General features: G+C 41.0%; 2 protein-coding genes across 5 annotated transcripts in view; one reads left to right on the top strand and one right to left on the bottom strand.

Annotated features, from left to right (window-relative positions):
* The window catches only part of GSTCD (glutathione S-transferase C-terminal domain containing), a 51,914-nt gene extending 51,740 nt beyond the window's left edge, over positions 1 to 174 (bottom strand). Inside the window, exon 1 of the mRNA XM_085058331.1 lies at positions 94 to 174. The gene's annotated coding sequence lies outside the window, so the exon portion shown is untranslated. The remainder of the gene's footprint in view (positions 1 to 93) is intronic.
* On the top strand, positions 113 to 17,064 carry INTS12 (integrator complex subunit 12). Of its 4 annotated transcripts, XM_085058333.1 has the most exons (8): positions 655 to 984; positions 4,194 to 4,392; positions 5,450 to 5,613; positions 7,472 to 7,618; positions 8,135 to 8,322; positions 12,100 to 12,259; positions 13,555 to 13,707; positions 16,110 to 17,064. In XM_085058333.1, exons 3-8 carry the CDS (start codon positions 5,458 to 5,460, stop codon positions 16,686 to 16,688), a joined length of 1,383 nt encoding a protein of 460 aa, XP_084914459.1. In that variant the 5' UTR covers positions 655 to 984; positions 4,194 to 4,392; positions 5,450 to 5,457; the 3' UTR covers positions 16,689 to 17,064. The 4 variants fall into 4 exon arrangements, with proteins under 4 accessions (XP_084914462.1, XP_084914459.1, XP_084914461.1 ...); XM_085058336.1 differs by lacking the exons at positions 655 to 984; positions 4,194 to 4,392 and adding an exon at positions 113 to 246; XM_085058335.1 differs by lacking the exon at positions 4,194 to 4,392.
* The last annotated feature ends 1,936 nt before the right edge of the window (positions 17,065 to 19,000 follow it).

Raw genomic sequence — 19,000 nt, 5'->3', positions numbered from 1 at the left:
TCCCAGCTCCTCCCGGCGCCCCGGCAGCGCTACCAAACCAGCCCCAGCGCTCTCCCAGCGCCAGCTCCCCTCCATCCCGCTCCTTCTCCTTACCCCGGCCCGGCCGCTCCCGCCCGCCTCCGCCCCTTCCTGCGCACGCACCGGCGGAACTGCCGCCGCGGCCCGCGCAGCGCGGGGGACTGCCGGGGCGGCGGACCTGCCGGTGCGCCCTCTTCCTCCTCCGCCGCCTGCTCCCTGTCGCCTCCGGTGAGACAGCAGCGGGCCGGGAGGGGCGGAGCGGGAGGAGGGAGAGGGACCGGGAGGAGGAAATCTGGGGTTTGGGAGAGGGGAGAGGGCGTTGGGGGTTGGAAGGGGGAAGGGAGAGGGCGATTGGGAGGAGGAAAAAGGAGATTGGGAGGAGGGAGGAAGAGGGGAGTTGAGAGAGGGAAGAGGGGGTTTGGGAGCAGGAAGAGGGAATTTGGGGTTGGGAGGGCGAGCAGGGTTTGGGAGGAGGGGAGGAAGAGGGATTTAGGGGGAGGAAAAGGGGGTTTAGGAGCGGGAGGAAGAGGGAGATTGGGAAGAGTAGAGAGGATGGGGAGAGGGAAGAGGGGTCTGGGGAAGAGATTAAAGGAGTTTGAGAGGAGGGAGGAAGAGGGGCTTTGGGAGGAGAAAAAAGGGGTTGGGAGGGAACAGCAAGAGTAAGTTTGGGTGGGAGAATAGGGTGTTTGGCAGGAGGGAGGAAGAGGGGAGCCCTCAGGCACACTTGGCTCTTACCCTCGGAGCCGGGAGAGCTTTGGCTGTCCTGTGCTGCCAGGAGGCTCTGTGGGACACGGTGGTGCCAAGGGACGGTCCCTGCTGGGCACACGGCACCGGGGAGCTCCGTCAGGGCAGTGAGGGCTGTAGGATGGGTGTTTTATTCTTGTAAGCATTTTAAAGTGTTGCTTTCAGATAAGAGGCCTTTCCCTCGTTCTTAACAAAGGAACCCCAGGGAGAAATTTGCAGCAAGTAGGTTGCTGAGGGTCACGTCGTGGGTTTGGTGAAACTATTTGAGAAATTCGGTTTTAATTTGCTTCTCTTCCTGAGAAATTACCACGAGGATAATATCAGGAATTTGTACTTGATAAGTTTCAGTAGAGGCTGAATAAGGGAATGGTGAAAACAGTAGTGGAGGTGTGCTCAATTTACAAGTGGCTTAAGCCAATGAGCAGTGATGTGTTGAAACATCTTCAGGTCCATTTTCGGCAGAATATTGAAGCTCAGTGGTAGCAGGGCTTAGCAAGTCTCAGTTGTGCAGGTACAATTATCACAGAATATCCTGAGCTGAATGGCACCCACAAGGACTGGGCCATTTATCAGGAAAAGGGTTCACAAGGAAAATACTGCACCACTGCTGAGCAGAACAAGTGTGTTAGTGACAGCAGGCACAGATAAGGGTCAAATAGGTGATGTCTTCTTTGCCACAGATTGACCTGTAAGGTCTCCAAGGCCTTTTGCCACAAGGCAGAGTTCTAGGAGAGGAGGAACTACACGTTGTGGCAGAGGATTGAAGCAGGATTGTTTCCCTGATGAGTCCATGGGCCCAGGTGGACTGCATTCAAGGGTGCCAACAGCTGACAGGGTCTTCACAAAGCTGCTTTCTGTCGTCTTTTAAAGGCCATGGGACTGGGGGACATCCCAAAGACTGGAGAAAGGCATGCTCATCTTCAAAAAGGGCAAGAAGGACAAGGAAGAGAGCTGCAGACTGGTGAACCTCATTCCTTCCTTCTGTGGCAGGATCATGGAGGAAGCCATTTGTAGGCAAGAGAAGGAGCAGATGGAGACTGGGAAGAGCCAGATCTACCCAGGATAAATCATGCCTGATCAATTGGCTTGTGCTCTGTGACAAAATAGCTAGATCTCAAGATGGAGGGAGTGTTGGATACCATCTGCTGTGGGCCTGGGGGGTTATAATGGAAACTTTTATTTACCTGAGGACATAATTGGAAAGATACAGCCAGTCTTCATACTCAGAGGCACAGTGGGAGAATGAGAGACAGCACAAGTTAGAACCTCCAAAGCAAGGAAATGAGGACAGTGAGGCACTGGGACACGTTCTCCAGAAGGCATTTTGCATTCCCATCTTTGGAGATTTTCAGTTTCCAGCTGGAAAAGTCCTGGGCAAGCTGGTCTGAATTCAGTGTTGACTTTGCATTGAACAGGAGGTTGCACAGGGTGACCATGTGGGGTGCCTTCCACAAGGAATGATTCTGTGATTCTTAAATAATGCACTGTTTCTGTGCAGAAAACAGCAAATAAAGGGCAGTAGTGTGATATTAAAAATTTTGGATAATCTGGTTACAGTGATGTTGATTGCAATACTAATTTAAAAGTACATCATAAAATATGTTGTAGAATAGAACGTAAAACTAAGGATGCCAGTAGTAATAACTCCATAGCAGGAGATCTTACTCGTGTCTTAGAAGATTCTTTGTAGAAGATGACAAAGAAATTAGAAGTGATTAATACAATTGTTCTGATTAATACAGTTATCCAGACTACTGAAGCATGTGAGTTTTGAAATGTCCCTTGTGGAAAGTAACTGAGAAATTGTGCTGTCATAAATTAAGTCCTGATTAAGATACTAAAGCAAAAACTGAAAATAGAAGTTCATTTTTTCCTGCTTTTAAGATTTACCTTGATCTACTTTGTTAAGACTTTCATTAGGTCTGAAAGTGGCCTGGAAAAGGCTTTACTGATAAATAAGCAAAATCTGCCACTGTCACTGTTAATAGATATAACAGTGATATATATATATATATATATATATATATAGATGTAGATATAGATATTACCTTCAGGAAGAATGTAAATTCTGAGGAACTGAAGGATCCAAAGGGACAGGGGAAAAGTTAATTCATAAGTCTTAAATTGAAAGACCACATATTCTGGAGTGCACAGTTAAGATTGTTTGTATTTGGCAGAAGACAATAGTATACTCAAGAAATGAAAGAATCCATAACTTCTTGGATGTTTTAAGAGCAACAACCCACTGATTAACATCTGTGTTTCCCCATGGATTTAAACCACATAGAGCAGTCCACACTGGGAGCTACAGAGACCTAAGTTGAGACAGATGCCTTTAAGGTTAGGCTGGTGGGTGAATGCTGGGTTGCAAGAGGGTGTGCTTGCTTTGTGCAAAACCAGCTCTGTGCTAGGTTGAGGGATTTTAGCACAGCCCTCTGATCTCACAGCTGCAGTATCAAACTGCTACAGAAAAGGCAGTATCATACTCACTTTTCTCATAAGCAGCATTTGAATTATTTTCTGTACAGAGATTCTGCTTCAAGAAGAAAGTCAAGAGGTCTGTCTTGCAGAATAGCTAATGGCATCATCATTTAAACACTCTTCTTTGCTTGTCTCAAGGCTATGACATTGCTGTATGCTGACTTGACTGCCAGAGGAGCAGTTTGTGAATGAAAATATGAATGAATGTAATTGGATCTTAGGTCTATAAGTGTCAAACCACTGTTTGATACTTAAAAGCTGTTTGACCTATAAACATCTGGAAAGGGCCACTACCAAAAGCAATAATTTGCCTCTTGGACCAGGACAGCTATTGGAGTTAGCCTGTTTGACAGCTGTGTTGTCATGGTCCCTTATAAGGAGAGCATAGTTATCAATTAACTTTTTTCATATGATGCTATTTTTAAGACAGTTATTGATGTGTTCATCTTTCCACTGAATATACTTCCCTTCTGAAAGTCAAAGATAGATTTTTTTTTACAATTTGAAAATATATGCCTAAACTTGAACTGTGTACTTAGCCTAGTTTCCTCTCTTCTCATGAGAAATTTCTTGTGCTAGTGACAGTCTTTTTCTTGTGACAGTTATAACTGTAGTAGCCTGTGACATTATAATTGCCCTCAAGAACAGGGAAAGAGTTGCTGCAATTGCATAGCAAATAAAAGAATAAATATGGAGAACTCTTTTGAAATTTGGGTTTTAACAGTTCCTTTCAACATATGTCTTTAAAAAGCTAGCGCTAGAAACAAATCTGGAAAGTGTTACCTTCAGAGAGATGAAAATTGTATTATATTTACACTTGTTCTCTAAATATTAGAGAATGGCTGTGAATGACTGCTGAGGCTGCCTGTTTGTCATGTACACAAGTATATATTCCTAGTACAGTTCCTCTCTCCCTCAGAGAAGAGCTTAAAGGATTTTTTTCTTAACAGGGAATTCTACAAAATTTCTGAAACTAGTGTTTTGATTCTCTGCTAAACAGAGGGATTAGCAGAACCCTAGTTGGAGAGTATGTGGTACTGACACTTGGAAGGCATGTTCACAGAACAAAGAAATATGAGACATAATCTACCCACAGATCTCAAGAGCAGCCTGAACATTTGTCAGAAGTAGATGCATAAAAAAAAGAGGGTATGTGCTTCCCATGCTCTGTGAATTCACTTTTTGTAATCATCAGAGAGACACTGAATTGCCTGGATGGGGCTTGCACTGCAGTCCATGCTTGATCAGTGATACAGCTGAGTAAGTGGTGTGTAGCACTTCCTGGCAGAAGTTCTGTGGCCACCAGAAAATGATTTGTCAAGTAGCAAAGATTAAGGAAGAGAGAAGAGGCTCTTGAAGAGGTTTCTTAACTCTCTGCTGGGTCCATTGATAAAATCCCTGTGAAGTTCTGTATGTTGAACTCCTTGATGATCTCAGTCAAGCGATTCTCTGGTATCTCGTGAAAGCTCAGCAGGAGATAAAGGTTCCTGGGGACTCTTAGGCAAGTGTTGAGGGAGCAGCCTGCCACTGCTGGTATTTTGGCCAGAGAGGTAAAGGTTCACTGCCATGAATATCAAAAGGAATTCATCAGACAAAACCTTGGAAGTTTCAGCTGAAAAAGCTGTCCAGGCAGTGCCTTTGAGCAGAACTGATGAAAGGTTTTTCAATAATGTCTTCTAGATTACCCAAACCCACAAACATCCTGATGTGTTTTAAATGAGGTTTAAAGGGATTATTAACAATAACACTTCTCATACATTTTTGGAAAAGATCAGGAAACTTCCCGATGTTATTTCTTAAATTATTAATTTTTATTTACTGATTGAAGTTGGATATCTTTGTAAGTACAATTTCTGGTGTGAGTGCAGTTCCTTTGAGTTTTTTTAAGGAGATTAACACAGAGTGTTCCAGGGTGCCAGAATGAATGAATATTATTTGTTTCATTTACTTAAGTATGATGAGTTTAGTTTCTGAATATCATATGTGCCAAATAATGAATTTGACATTTCAGATGTCCAGTCAAATTCAGCAGCACTGCTGCAGCACTGAAATTCAGTCATCTTCCCATTTAATCCTTGCTGTGATTTAACATAATTTCATTTTTAAAAGACAAAAAAAATATTGTATTAGCTACATGCTGTTTGAATTACTTTCTATATTAATTAAGTTGTCATTGTTTTTATTTTTCTTTTAACTCACTTTGAAGACACCACTATGGCTGCTACAGTGAACTTGGAGCTGGATCCCATTTTTCTGAAAGCCCTGGGCTTTTTGCACTCCAAGAGCAAGGACTCTGCTGAAAAGCTGAAAGCACTCCTTGATGAGTCATTAGCCAGAGGAACTGACTCAAGCTATCGTCCTTCGCAGAAGGTACTGGTGTTAGAGAGCATGGGTCCTTTTTATATGCCTTAATAAAGCTCCTGCTATTCCTGCTTCCTCTTTCATGGCTGAAAAGTTTAAAGAGAATCAGAAATTGAGGGGGAAAAAAGTAAAAATGGAATGTTTATCATTCCCCTTTTCATACAACATAATCCGTTCATTTATTGGAAGTTAATGGGAAAAAAATCCCTTTACCTTGTTGATGCACCAAGACTTTTAAAAGAGATACTCAGCATTGTATCAGACATGCTGTGTAAGGTGCACCAAACTTGCGTATTGCTGCAGTTACATTTTAGAGCTAAAAGGTCTTTAAAATGTACATTAGCTTTGCCACAGATAAATATGAAACAAAATAAGCTATTTACCAATAAAACTGTATCTCTTTCCTTGAAATTCTGTTGATGAAGTCATATGAGAAAAACACTGAATGTTTCAAAGCAGAAATGATTTGCAGGCTGAAACCATTGCTGTCCAATGGACAAACATTGTTTTTCATCTACTGAAAATCACTGAACAGCTATTAGAGAGAATATTTGAATCTGAGATGAGTGTATGGAAATAGCCAAGCAGGGACATCCTCATGCTGCTGTGTATTGCCATATGGATAACGAGGTCTTGTTCTCCCCTGGGATGCCTACAAGTCAGCCTGTTGTGTTCTAATGATGGTCTGTGTGCTGATATATCTGTAATATTTCATTTCTGTGTGGTTCCAAATAACTAAAAGGTGCTAGTACTACTCAGCATACATCATGCTTTACTGTGTGGTCTAACTCCTTTCCCTTCATGTTGTTAACTCCCTGAGACCTAACACAGGTCTCAAAACTCTCTGGTGCCCTTTGTGTTAGAGCTCAAAGAAGCAATGTGTGGTTTAAAGAGGAAGCAGGGAGCAGAATAACAGTGCACAGAGGTTTGGGAAGCCAATTCTAATAACAGCTTGGCTGGCAGTCACCTGCCCTCAGGTGAAACTGAGGCTCAGGCTAGAGAGAGAAATCTTTTTTTTCTCCTCTTTTCAGTATATCTCCAGTATCCCCAGGACTGCAGAGGTCCGAAATGAAAAAAGTACAAGAATTTGTTTCCTTGTGTTCTCAGGCTGCAGGGTTAATTTTTGGTTGACCATGAAATCCAGGAACAGAGCAGGGAGCAAGGGATTACTGAGTCAAGTCAACAAACTCTGGAGGGCTGAAGCTCAGGCCTTAGGACCTGTCCCAGGATACAGCAGAGAATTGCTCCCATCCTACCAGCTGGGAGGGGGTACCTTGCTCGTGCCCATCAGTGTGATTGGTCACTCACTTACAGACTCTCTTGGTTGTTACCCATTGCTGACACTGATGTGTCATTAATGAGAACTCTTGATTTCTGTTGAGATCAAAATTTATTAATCTCATAGATGAATACAGACTGAGATTAAAAGAAGGTCAATATTTCTCTCCATGAGGGAATAAAGTATTGATGTCTGTCACATCAGATGTCAGCTTATGTTTTAAGCTTATATTGAATTTTGTCTTCAGAACTATCTGAAAATTTATGTGCATTATCTCTTTGAATTTTAAAAGCAGAAATGTCTCCTTTTTAATTAATGTTCCAAAGAGGATCTGTCTTTGGAAAAGGAACATCTTTTCCTCAGAAAGGTGAGTGATAAGGGGAGATTTTATTAATTGTCTGCAACTTAAACACTCTAATTTGTCGATGTGATGTGAAAATATTTTTGAAAGTGTTTTTTTTTAAAGTGTATATGTAGATGATCAGTGTTGTATGGCACAATGTTTGCCTGTCCTACTATTTCACTAATTGCAAATTAAGTAGGAACTCAATTGCAGAGTTTGGCTTCAATTTTTTTTTCTGTTTTTAGGAAGTAGAGCAGCCAAAAGTATCTGTTACCAAACCTATTAAGCAAGAGCCTAAAGCTTCATCTAGTTTGCCATCTGGCAACAACAATGGCAAGCCCACTGCATCAGAAAAGGTGAAAAAAGAAACAGAAAAGAGATCTGCAGATAAAGTAAGTAATCTTTGTTCTCAAATGAAATAACTTGCTTAATAAGCTTGAGAGATGTTTTAGACAAAACTCCCCTTTTCAACTCATCTTATGGTGCCTAGCCTGTGAGCTGCATTAGCCAGTCATGTTGCCATTTAGGCAATCTAACAAATGTCTTCTTTTAATTATTCTGTGGCTGTTTTCTCTGCTCATTGTGGGGAGGTTGGACTTAAGAGGTTCCTTCCAAACCATTCTGTGTTTGAAATCATCAGGATAATACGAGATTACTAAAATGTAGCAAGCTGAAATGTGGTATTGCCAAAGCTTTTTCCTGGATTTTGAGGTGAAGTAGAAAAAGTGGACTTGAGCTTCTGGTTTGCAAATATTTTGAAGAAAATATGTAATTAAAGAAAATACGTGGTGTGTATGCTGTCTAAAGTACACCTTCTTATACTGCTAATCTCACTGTTCAATTTTAACTCATTTTAATAATCTGCTGGCTTTTTGCATTTTCACTTCCTCTGTGTGTGTGTTTAATAGACAAAAGGAGATCCTGCTGAAGGAGCTGATGCACCAAAGAAGCCCAGAGTAGAGAAGCAAGAGGCTCGTTCCTCTCCTATTACAGTTCAGACGAGCAAGGATTTATCCATGCCTGATTTATCTAGCTTTGAAGAAACCAGTGCTGATGACTTTGCTATGGAAATGGGATTAGCCTGTGTTGTTTGCAGGTAAGTCAACATTGCTTAATTGCAGATAGGTGTAGTTACCTTTTTTTTAATTGCATACAATTGAGTTAATGCTTCTTGTTGTTTTTATTCTGGAAAACACTTAAGCACATATCCAGAACTGGTAATAGATTTAAGCCTCCTTCATGAATAAGAATGGTTTCTTGAAAATGGAACCTTTAGACTAGAGTGAATCAGCTTTTCTTCTGCAGGAAAGGGCAAGTAAAAAATAAAACTAGATCTGACACAAAATGTACCATGGCAATGGTACATTTTTAATTATTTTAAATTTTTTTAAATTATTGGTTTTAATTATTGGAAAACAAGTTAATATATTAATGGCTAGTGATAAGCATTTTTAAACAATGAGTTCTCATCTGAAAGCACTCTTAAGTGGCATTAATATGAGATCTGCATGTGTTGCTCTTCTTTTCCTAATCATTTGACGTTAGTTTACACAGAGCCACGTTTTTTCACTAAATATATCTTGCAGTGAAGACAGGTTGTTTTTACATTCCAGTAAGGGCTTTAAAACTGGATTTTAGTACCATGGTACTAGCAGTACATTTAGTGTTAACAGAAGTATAAAATACACTTTCAAATAACTACCCTAGGATCAAATCACATCAGGATTTGGTTTCACAGGTCATTTATATCCTTGTTAGGCCCCACTGCTGCCAAAAGGAACAGTTTGGCTCTCCCAGTTGTACCTCCTTCCCTGGACTGTTTGGCAGGGTGTATTGCCAGTACAGTTTGTGCTCAGCTGAATCAGCTCCTGGATCAGCTCTCCACTGGGGTTTTTCAGTAGGTTTGGGTTTCAGTCAGCTCAGTAAGAGTAAATGCTTATGCTGGCACATGTGTGGATGCAAGAGTGTAGAGCCAGGAGAGAGAAGAGGGTGGGACAGGCCTTTTGGTAGCAGTATGTATTTTAGCTCAGCTTGAGTCAGTAGGGAAACTGTGCTTTATAACTTTGTTCTTCCATAATTTCCATGGTCGTTCCTGTTGTGCAGATAGGGAGGTGTTGTCAGTGCATGGAGGATAAATCTGAGTAGTTACAGCTAATTATACTGGTGACCAGCTGGGGACTGATGGGATTTCATGTGTTAGCTCAAATATTTAGTTTCTTATTATAGGCATTGAAAAAGGAAGAAGTAAATAAATATCTGGACTTTACAATTTTTCCTACAAATTCCATTTTTGCTGTCTCTTAAAAGAGGCAAAGCCCCATTCAGTGGTATCTTAAATTGCTAGTAAAAATAGTAAGGTATTAACTTATTTGGCAGGAGGGGATAACAAAGTTTTGTTTAGACAGTCTTGACCTGCTGTGGATGATTAATTCTGTGTCTTTCCTGGCAAAGAAAAACACTTACAGGCATAAAGAGAAATGCCTGCAAAGTAAAGAAACTAAAGAAAGAAAATGCAACTGTGCACCCAATGTAGTGAAGACTTTGAAAAGCTCAGGCCAGGTACACAGTTCCATTAGCTGTTCCACAGCCACTGTTCAACCTGGGTGCTGAAGGCATTGCTTTTACCTGTTTGTGACCACCAACTCGAGTGTTCTTGCAAAAGATGTATCTAGCCTGGCTAACTAAAATACCTCTGATGCTAGACAGAGGGAGAAGCACTGCAGGGGAAGAAACAACTCATTAGAGAGAGGGTGGCAACAGTCACCCCAACACTCAGGATAGTTTTCATTTTACATGGAACCTGCTGACACTGATGTCACATGGTTCTCCAGCTCATCTGGACTGGAGGTTTTTCAGAGGACTTGTGCTTTGAAGTTCTGAATCCAGCACATTGGTCAGATAGTATGCCTCTATTTATTGCTTGCTTTCAAAATGTGCACCCTTTTTGGGTTAATCATTTTGAGCCAAAACAGTAACATAGCTGTACATTTATAAAATTATATCTTTTAATAACTCAATCAATTATTCAACCGGTTGTGAATGAAAACGTGTCAAATTGCAGAGTAGGTAGAGTTCATAGCAAAAGACTTTATATTTATATTGCTTAAGAAGTTAAGTTAGCAAGAACCCAGCTGTGGGTTCACAAATGCAAAAATCTGTATTTGAATATTAACTATTCCTTTTTATAGATGTAAAAACTAAAGCAGAGGCATGAAATATTTCTTCAAGATTTGCCAAGTGTCAAATGTATTTTCACAGTGATTAGGAATAATTAATGTTGATGCTTGTGGTATTTTTCTACTTGTTCTTTTATATCAAGTTGGTTGTTCTTTTATACTAAGTTAGGCATAAGGAGGGAGGGAGTATTAAAATAACTTCATTCTCTCCAGTACCTGTAGGCCTTTGAAAAACAGGACAGCTCACCAGTTATGGTGACTCCTCACTGTCTTCTCAGTTGTCCAAAGAGGAAATACTACATGCAGTTTGTAAATGATAGTGACATTTTCCTCCCAAAAAATATTTTTAAAAGACTGGTTTGGGAATAACAACCTAATTTTCTATGAATACTTGTTTGTTTGTTTTTTGAGGGTAAAAAATCATTAGGTTTGTTTCTTAGTTATCTTATAATTTAAAAGTAAGTGGTTTAACTTGTTTCTGAGCATGAGGAGTTCATGCGTTTTTAATCAGTCTGGGATTGGTTTTTTTTAATTCTAAAATATGGTGAGTCTCCCTCCTTAAGACTATTTGTTCTGATCCAGTTTATTTAGGAATAAAAACCAAACAAAATGTCATTTAAATATCCTGCATGTAAAATAATGGACCCTAGAAGTTCAGAAAGATTTCTCCTTCTGTTTCTAAGTAGCCTGTTTAAAAGAGAAATCTTTCTTAGAAAATGTTCCAGTACTTATATGGACAATAACTTCAGACTTTGTTTTTCTGTTATATAAAGAAATAAGGGATTACCTTTCCCCATGTATCTACAAATAGAGTTTCCATGGTTACCTGGGTACCTGCTCCTCGGGGATATGAGCAAAAGCAGCTTAGCAATTAAATAGCTTGATTTGTCATCTGAAAGAAGGAATCGTTAGGAAAATGGTATTTGGGTAATTCACAGGCAGACTCCCAGCCATGTATATATCACTAATGTGTCATTTATACAGCATGATTACTTTCAGCAAGGCCCACACAAAATGCAGCCCTCATCACCAGCTTGCATGTTTGCTTCAAGGCAGGACTGCACAATTAATCCTTTCTATTCCATCTCTCCATGATTCTGGTATTATCTTGAATTCCACGTGTCTGTTTATGTAGTAGGGACCAAAGGGATGGCTAATAAAACATCTTCAAAGTAGCGTAGAGCTTGGGTGATGATGCTTTTAAATCCTGTAGCAGAAAGCACTCCTGCAGGCTTGTCATTGAGAAATTATTTGTTCTTGAACTGTATTGCTCTGCAGCTGACAGCAAAATTACCCAAATGGAGTCTAGGCCTTCATATGCTAATATAATGAGGAAGTCATAATTGGCATACAGTGATGTATCTATAAAATGCCCAGGTGAACCAAAGCGGGCAAGACTTACATTTCTAATCTAAAAATCAAACAGGGTAATCAAGACTGTCATATACCCATGTTTAATAGTATGGAAGTCTTAGAATTTCTTGAAAGAAATTACCTTTAAAAAATACCTGATTTCTAAACTATTAGTTAGGAAGAACATATGCACGAAGAAAAGGAATACATTTAATTTGCCACAGGTAGAAAATAAATGTGAAAGCAAAAATATTTTTTATCTTAATCCTTGCAAAATTTTCAACAATTGGATAATCCTCTAAGTGCTTTCTCCCATAATCTGTTCTTAACTATTTGCTCTGCAGGCAAATGACAGTTACTTTTGTGAATCAGCTAGTGGAGTGTCAGGAGTGCCATAATCTCTACCACCAGGATTGCCATAAACCTCAGGTGACAGACAAGGAAGTGAATGATCCTCGACTTGTCTGGTATTGTGCCCGCTGTACCAGGCAGATGAAGAGAATGGTAGGAGTCAGTTTTTTGTCTCATGTGAGCACTGTTTGAATACAGCAGGCTGTTTCTACTGTCTGGGAGTATTTCCTGGGTTAGACAAGTCTTAGGAAGTCTATTGGAGAACCATTTTTCTCAGCAGTGCTTCCCTTGCTTCAGCTGTGGTTTTTAATGTAGCATCTCAAGGAATAATCTTTAATGTGCTTCTTAAACAAAGCTTTTTAAAAATCAGAAGGTGAGTGAAGAAGAGTGAAATTGGATTATTTCCTCCTTGGAAAGCAACAGTTAAAACTTTTTTTTTTTTAATTTCAGGTGATACTCAGCTTTTAGTAATAGTTTTATTTTTCTTGTCAGCTTTGGATATGAATAGTTCTTTTCCTGTAGGAAAAAGACTGCAAATTCCAGTCCTGATCTTTAGTGCTGAATATTCTCAGGGTCAAAAATAAGCTGAGGATAGCATATTCCAGTTTAAAAAAAAAAGTAGTAAAAAGCCTTTATTTTGATTGATTTGCAAGACTGAACAGGATCCTACCAGAATCCCACTCATCTCATTATGAGAAAGAAACATAAGACAGCACCTTTGGGTGCATGCAACATTAGTGACTTTAGTTCTGATGTTTCAAAACCACACCCTTTTATACTGCAGAAAATGTGTTTTGAAACTGTTCTGTGATAACTGAGCAAGTGTTGAGTGTTGAAATGGCTCTGCTAAGAAACAGGAAAAGAAGGCAAAGTAAGATCCTGACCTAGGATGTACCAGCATTGACTGAAATGCATTATTATTCTGATGATCAACAGGCCTTTGAACTCAGAGGAGTATTTGCTTGAGGTCAGTTTCTGCACAGGGTAGCTAATGCAGCCGTTGAGCAGTTGCCATCAATATCACCTTTCCTTTTTTTATTTTGGCAAGAATTCTGCCATTTTGCCTGCCACTTCTTAGGAGGCTCTTGCAGCCTACATCCCAGTACTGCTGGACTATGTCCCTGTCTTCTGCAAGTTCACCTGTCTTTGCCTTATTCCTGTAAAGGCTCAGTGCTTTCCTGCTCTCCAAGCATCAACACTGCCACTCTTTCCACACTGAAATAGCAAGTTCTATTCAGGATGCTTTTGGCTGGACCCTGTCCCAAGTACCATACCCAGCACTTTCTCCACATCCCCTATGACCTCATTTCTCAGGGACCATTAAACCTGAAATTGTAAAGGCTAGATTGCAATCTCAAAATGCTCATGCTTTTTGTTAACAGTTAAAACAGTCCATGTTTTGTGGTCCATAACTAATTGGGGCTGGTTTTTTCCTACCACTGACACAGGCTCAGAAGACACAAAAACCACCTCAAAAACCAGCTCCTGCAGTGGTTTCAGTTGCACCAGCTTTGAAGGATCCATTGGTCAAGAAACCAGAAATCAAGTTAAAACCTGAGACCCCACCAGCTTTTCTAGCATTCAAGAGGACAGAAGTCAAGGTAATGTTGTTTAAATTTACCAGAGGAAGAGTTTATGTTTCACTGCATAGATAATAGGGTTTTTTTCAATTAGACCAATCTTTTCACACAAGAACTGTAAGTGAAAATAGTCTGCTACACCGTGTGGACTGAGTAGTACCATAGCATACTGGGTTTGTATGAGCACTGAAAGAGTGGGGAAAAAAACCTCATTTCACCTGCAAGTCCCTAAAACATCCAGCTCTTGACTGTATTTTTGTCTTACAAGGGAGAGAACAGAACTTACTCTATGGATTTTTTAAATCATACTTTATACAGGTAGAAATCTGTATAAATGTGCACTTGCAGCCCAGAAGTTTAGCCGTGGCTGAGCAAGAAGCTCCTGGGCTGCATGGCCAAGCAAGAAGCAAGGCCAGCAGATTGAGGGAGATGATTTTGCCTTCACTCTGCTTTCATGAGCTCCTACCTGGAGTATTGTGTCCAGCTCTGGGCTCCTCAGCACAGGAAAGACATGGAGATGTTAGAGCAGATCGAGGGGAGGCCACAATGAAGCTGGAGAGGGATGGAGCACCTCTCCCATGAAAACAGACTGAGATGCCTGAGGTTGTTCAGCCTGGAGAAGAGAAGGCTCCAGGCAGCCTTCCAGCACCTAAAATGGGCCTACAAGAAATCTGGAGAGGAACTTTTCACAAGGACACGTAGGGATAGGACATGGGGAAATGGCTTTAAACTGAAAGAGCATAGGTTTAGATTAGATAGTAGGAAGAAATTCTTTACTGTGAGAGTGGCTGGGGCACTGGCACAGGTTGCCCAGAGAAGCTGTGGCTGCCCCATCCCTGGAGGTGTTCAAAACCAGGCTGAGTGGGGCTCTGAGCAACCTGGTCTAGTAGAAGGTGTCCCTGCCCATGGCAGGCGGATTGGAACTAAATGATCTTTAAAGTCCTTTCCACAGCATGAACCATTCTATGATTCTGTAAATTGTATAAAATGTGTTGTTTGCTCTCTCTAGTCAAGTAACTTACATGTATTTTGACACTTGGAAGGCTCCTCCTCATGATAACAGTGATGGCCTCCTCATGATTGCCAGTGCTGGATTTACACTTGGATTCAATGATCTTGAAGGTCTTTTCTGGCCCTAGATGATTCTGTGATTCCACAGTAGGGAAAGTGCTGCTGACTCTGAGATTTAATTTTGGAGCTTCTTAGATACAATTTGATTTAGTGGGTGGCATCCTTGCCCATGGTAGGAGGGTTGGAACTAGGTGATCTTTAAGGTCCCTTCCAAACCAACCCATTCTGTGATTCTCTTCTATGATTCTGTGTTGCCTCATGTTTCTGTTTTTCCAAGTCAAAATATTGTCAAAAGGTGGCCAAAGGTGGTAAACCAGAAGCAGTGTAATAAATAAGAGAGTAGTCTAATAAAGCATGTTAGAAAAACACAGTGTTAACTCAAAATCAAAGCAATTATTCAAGTGCTCAAAGTTATGTCTGCCATTGCTCTGCCTGGATGCAAACCATCATGAATAATAGGATGGGTATTGCTGTAGCACTTACACTTGTGAATGACTTTTTTCACCTCAGCAGCATTATTTATGTGCCTAAACAGGTTGTAAGATCTGGGGCTTGATGTCCTCTGTCATCTTCACTGTTTAGAAGCTGTATGGATATACTATAAAAGGAGTATTACTTGAACAGAGGGTTTTAGTTTGCATTTTGACTGTGCCATTTGGTGTAGCTCTGGTTTAATTCAACATATCCCCATTTAAAGCCTGGGGATTATAGGGTTTGAGGTGTGGGAATTCAGTTAGTGTGGATAGCACAGTGCTTCACAGGCAAGGGAACCTACATTTGCCTTTTGCAGCACCTGAAAGGGAAGAGACTACAGGAGGAAAGTCTAGTGTCTTATTTTTGAATTCTATGTATCGTACAGGCTGCTAAGAGCCAAGAGGAAAGGAAACAGTTTAGATACTGCTACTGTGACAGTAAGACTGTAATAAATGCAATACTTAATTGCTCAGTGTCAGATTTTTGTCTGAGCATCTGTCAGCTTGTTAAAAAGTGACACAAGGTAACAACAGTAAACAAATAAAAAGGAAGGCAAGCCACCAGCTTTTATGTAGCTCACAAATGTGGGCTTTTATTGTTTATGGAGGGATCATGGTGCTATGTGGTAGCCTCCCAACTGCACAGAAGAAAGGGGAGAAAAGGTATTATTTGTTCTGTGTGCCTGGGAGATTAAATGTTGGCTGCACCTGGCATGCTTTCCTGTTCTTGTTAGTACTTTTCAACTGTAGTGACCAGTGATGAAATATTGTCCACTGGGTGTTCCTGGGAAAAGAACTGAAACAGAAGCTCAGTGTATTCCTGCTGTGATGTGTTACTCAAATAGATGCTGCTATAATAAGAATGCTTATTTATTTTAGACCTCAGCAGCAGTTTCGGGGAATTCTGCCAGTACAAGTGTTTCCTCTTCAGCAACGAGTGGCCTTACAGGATGGGCTGCTTTTGCAGCCAAAACCTCCTCTGCCAACCCATCAACTGCCAAACTGGGATCGACAGCGCAGAGTGCCAGCGGGAAACCTGCGGCTTCCTCAAATAACCAGAAACCCGTGGGTTTGTCAGGGCTGGCGACTTCAAAAACGGGACTGGGGTCAAAAATAGCTTCTGCCAACAACAGCACAAACCCCGTGCAGCTGAAGCCTCCCCCGCCGCTGACCCTGGGCAAGACGACGCTGAGCCGCTCGGTGAGCAGTGACAATGTGAGCAAGGCGGGGCTGCCCAGCCCCAGCAGCGCCTCTCCCGGCACCAGCAGCCAGGGCGGCGGCAATGGCAACAGCGGCTCTGCGGGCAGCAGCGCGGGCAGCGCCGGCAAAGCCGCGGCAGACAGCGGCAATCAGCCGGCATCCCTGAAGGGCCCGACCTCTCAGGAATCCCAGCTCAACGCCATGAAGAGGCTGCAAATGGTCAAGAAGAAGGCTGCTCAAAAGAAGCTCAAGAAGTAGTCTGGCTGCTTGCCGATTTTGTTGGTTGCGTTCCGTGAAACAGCAGCGTTGCTGTTTGTCGTAAAGAAAATTTCCCAGGTACTGGACTGAAAGAGGTTAAATCAGGGAAGCCCAAAACCTGTGTTATACAGGAGGTCAAACTTCAATAATTCTGGTATTCCTTCTGCCTTTGCAAATCTGTGAATTGAATATGCTAGAGGAATTTGTTTTGTAGCTCAAAGCACTGAAACTTGAAATCATAAAAGTTGGGTAAATCATAAAAGTTGGGTATTTTTTAATATTAAAACCCCCAGATTTATGTGGATACTTAATAAATTGAACTTGCTGAAACTGTCATTCTTAAGTGTTAATAATAAAAGGATTATTAATCTGGGAAGTCATTGCCACTTTTCTTTTACCCCATATTCTAATACTTAAAATGCTTCAGATGCCTGGAGTTGTCTATATTGTGCAGAACTAATTATCTCAAATTATAAAGCTTGTCAGGGAAAAAATCTTTTAATTTCAGTAATTAACTGTTCAACAACAGGGTATTTAAATTGAGATTTTTGGTTTGGTAAATAGGCCTATTTTGGTTTTATACAGTGAGAAACGTCATCTAAAAAGAACAGAAGAGAGTCAAAACTGCCTTCAAGGTTTCTTAAAATGTAGAGGACCATTCCATGTTTGAGAAGTATCAGGTACTCCAGCTCTCCCCTCATACCCCTGAGCTGTTCTTCACTGTTTGTGCTCCCTCTCTTCATCCCAGCTGCTCCAGGTCATGTTCAGCTAAGAGTTGGCCCAAGGTGGGCACTGGAAAATCACCTTAAGTCTTGCTCTCTGTGTCCAGCACATGTAAATTTCCCTCCATTCCACCTATGATGAGGGAATATCTCTAAATGTGAAAACATCTTGGACTTGGGTATTGGGTTTGCATTGCCTGTTTTATTTTCTCCTTGTCATACAGTGAGTTGATGGGTGATAAATCACATTAATCTTCCCAAAGCAGAGTCCTGTCCATGATGGTAACTGGTGAGTGATCTCTCATTCCCTTGATCTTGACCTACAAACCTTCCATCCTATTTTCTGTCCCCCCCACACAGCTGAGGAGGGGAGATAGTGACAGAGCAGCAGTGGGCACCTGGCATCCATCCATGCTCAACCCAGCACACAGACTTGCACAGTAGGTAGGTGGAAGTTAACTGTTTTCCTTAGCCATCCTGTATTTTGTGTAAAGCTGATACATGGCAGCTATTTCCCATACCTCGTTTCCCTTCTCCACAATGAAGATTTAGGCTAAGGTTCCTTAAACATCCAAAGGAATAGTTTCATTTACTCAGGATTGCCTCAGCTGCCTGGAAAATTTGCATAATTTTTCAGCTGTTATTTCCTGTGTGTAGGAAAAAAAAAAAAGCTTTATCTTTGTAGTGCCTGCAGCTTCTATGGCTGTGTAAAAATAACAGCATGAGGAGGAGGAATCCAGAACTTTTACTGCTTTTTGATCAGCCCATCCTTCTTCTTTTCCCACACAGAGGGTTTTTAATGGTATCATAGTAAGAAAAGACACCGAAGCAGTTTCTATTAGCAAACAGAAGGGATATTTTCTTCCTAAGTGTTAATCAGAAGACTGTTGCCTGCACTAAAAAGTAGTGTGAATATAGATTCTTTAAATGGCTGAGTGCTCCTATGTGAAGTGTTCATTCCAGTAGTACAACCTGCTCCCAGAGGAATGTTCAAGGTGCTAGCTGCCTCTGTATTGCCTCTGAACATGCATAAGGCTTTGCTTGTGAGAGTGCAGGAGCTTACATCTCAACTTCAGATTACTTCAGGCACCAGCTACGGGGTGAACACAGGCAGAAAAAAAAATGATCCTTGTTTTTAAATTGTGGTAGCTAATGCCATATAAAATACTCCTGAGACCTAATTCACAGTGTCCTGATGTCTTTACATCTATAACTGGCGTGGATTGACTGTAGGGTCCTTCCATTCAGAATGAAATAACTGATGCTATGCTTTTTGTGCATGTCTGTCTTTTCCCTCTAATAAGGCCAAGTCTGGCTGCACTCACTGATAGCTCTGTATTAGCAAAATCTGCAATACGGCTACAGTTTGCATTGGCAAAAGACTTTCTTCCACTGTAACTTCCCCAGCTTCCTAAATGAAATACAAAGTCTTCTTCTGTTGGTATAAAAATGTCAGTTAGGATTGTGATTCTTTGAAGTATTATATCAGAAAGGATTTATAGCATAGACCAGGTCTTTTAAATCAAGTGTTTAGCTTGAATATGTTAGATAGGCACTGCTGAAAAACAGAGTAGATTGAAGGGAACAGTT

This window comes from Lichenostomus cassidix, chromosome 4, assembly GCF_008360975.1.
Source record: "Lichenostomus cassidix isolate B80296 chromosome 4, HeHo_3.0, whole genome shotgun sequence".
NCBI lineage: Eukaryota > Metazoa > Chordata > Aves > Passeriformes > Meliphagidae > Lichenostomus > Lichenostomus cassidix.
The sequence above is the reverse complement of the archived record's forward strand: the minus strand, read 5'-3'. Positions and strand labels throughout refer to the sequence as shown.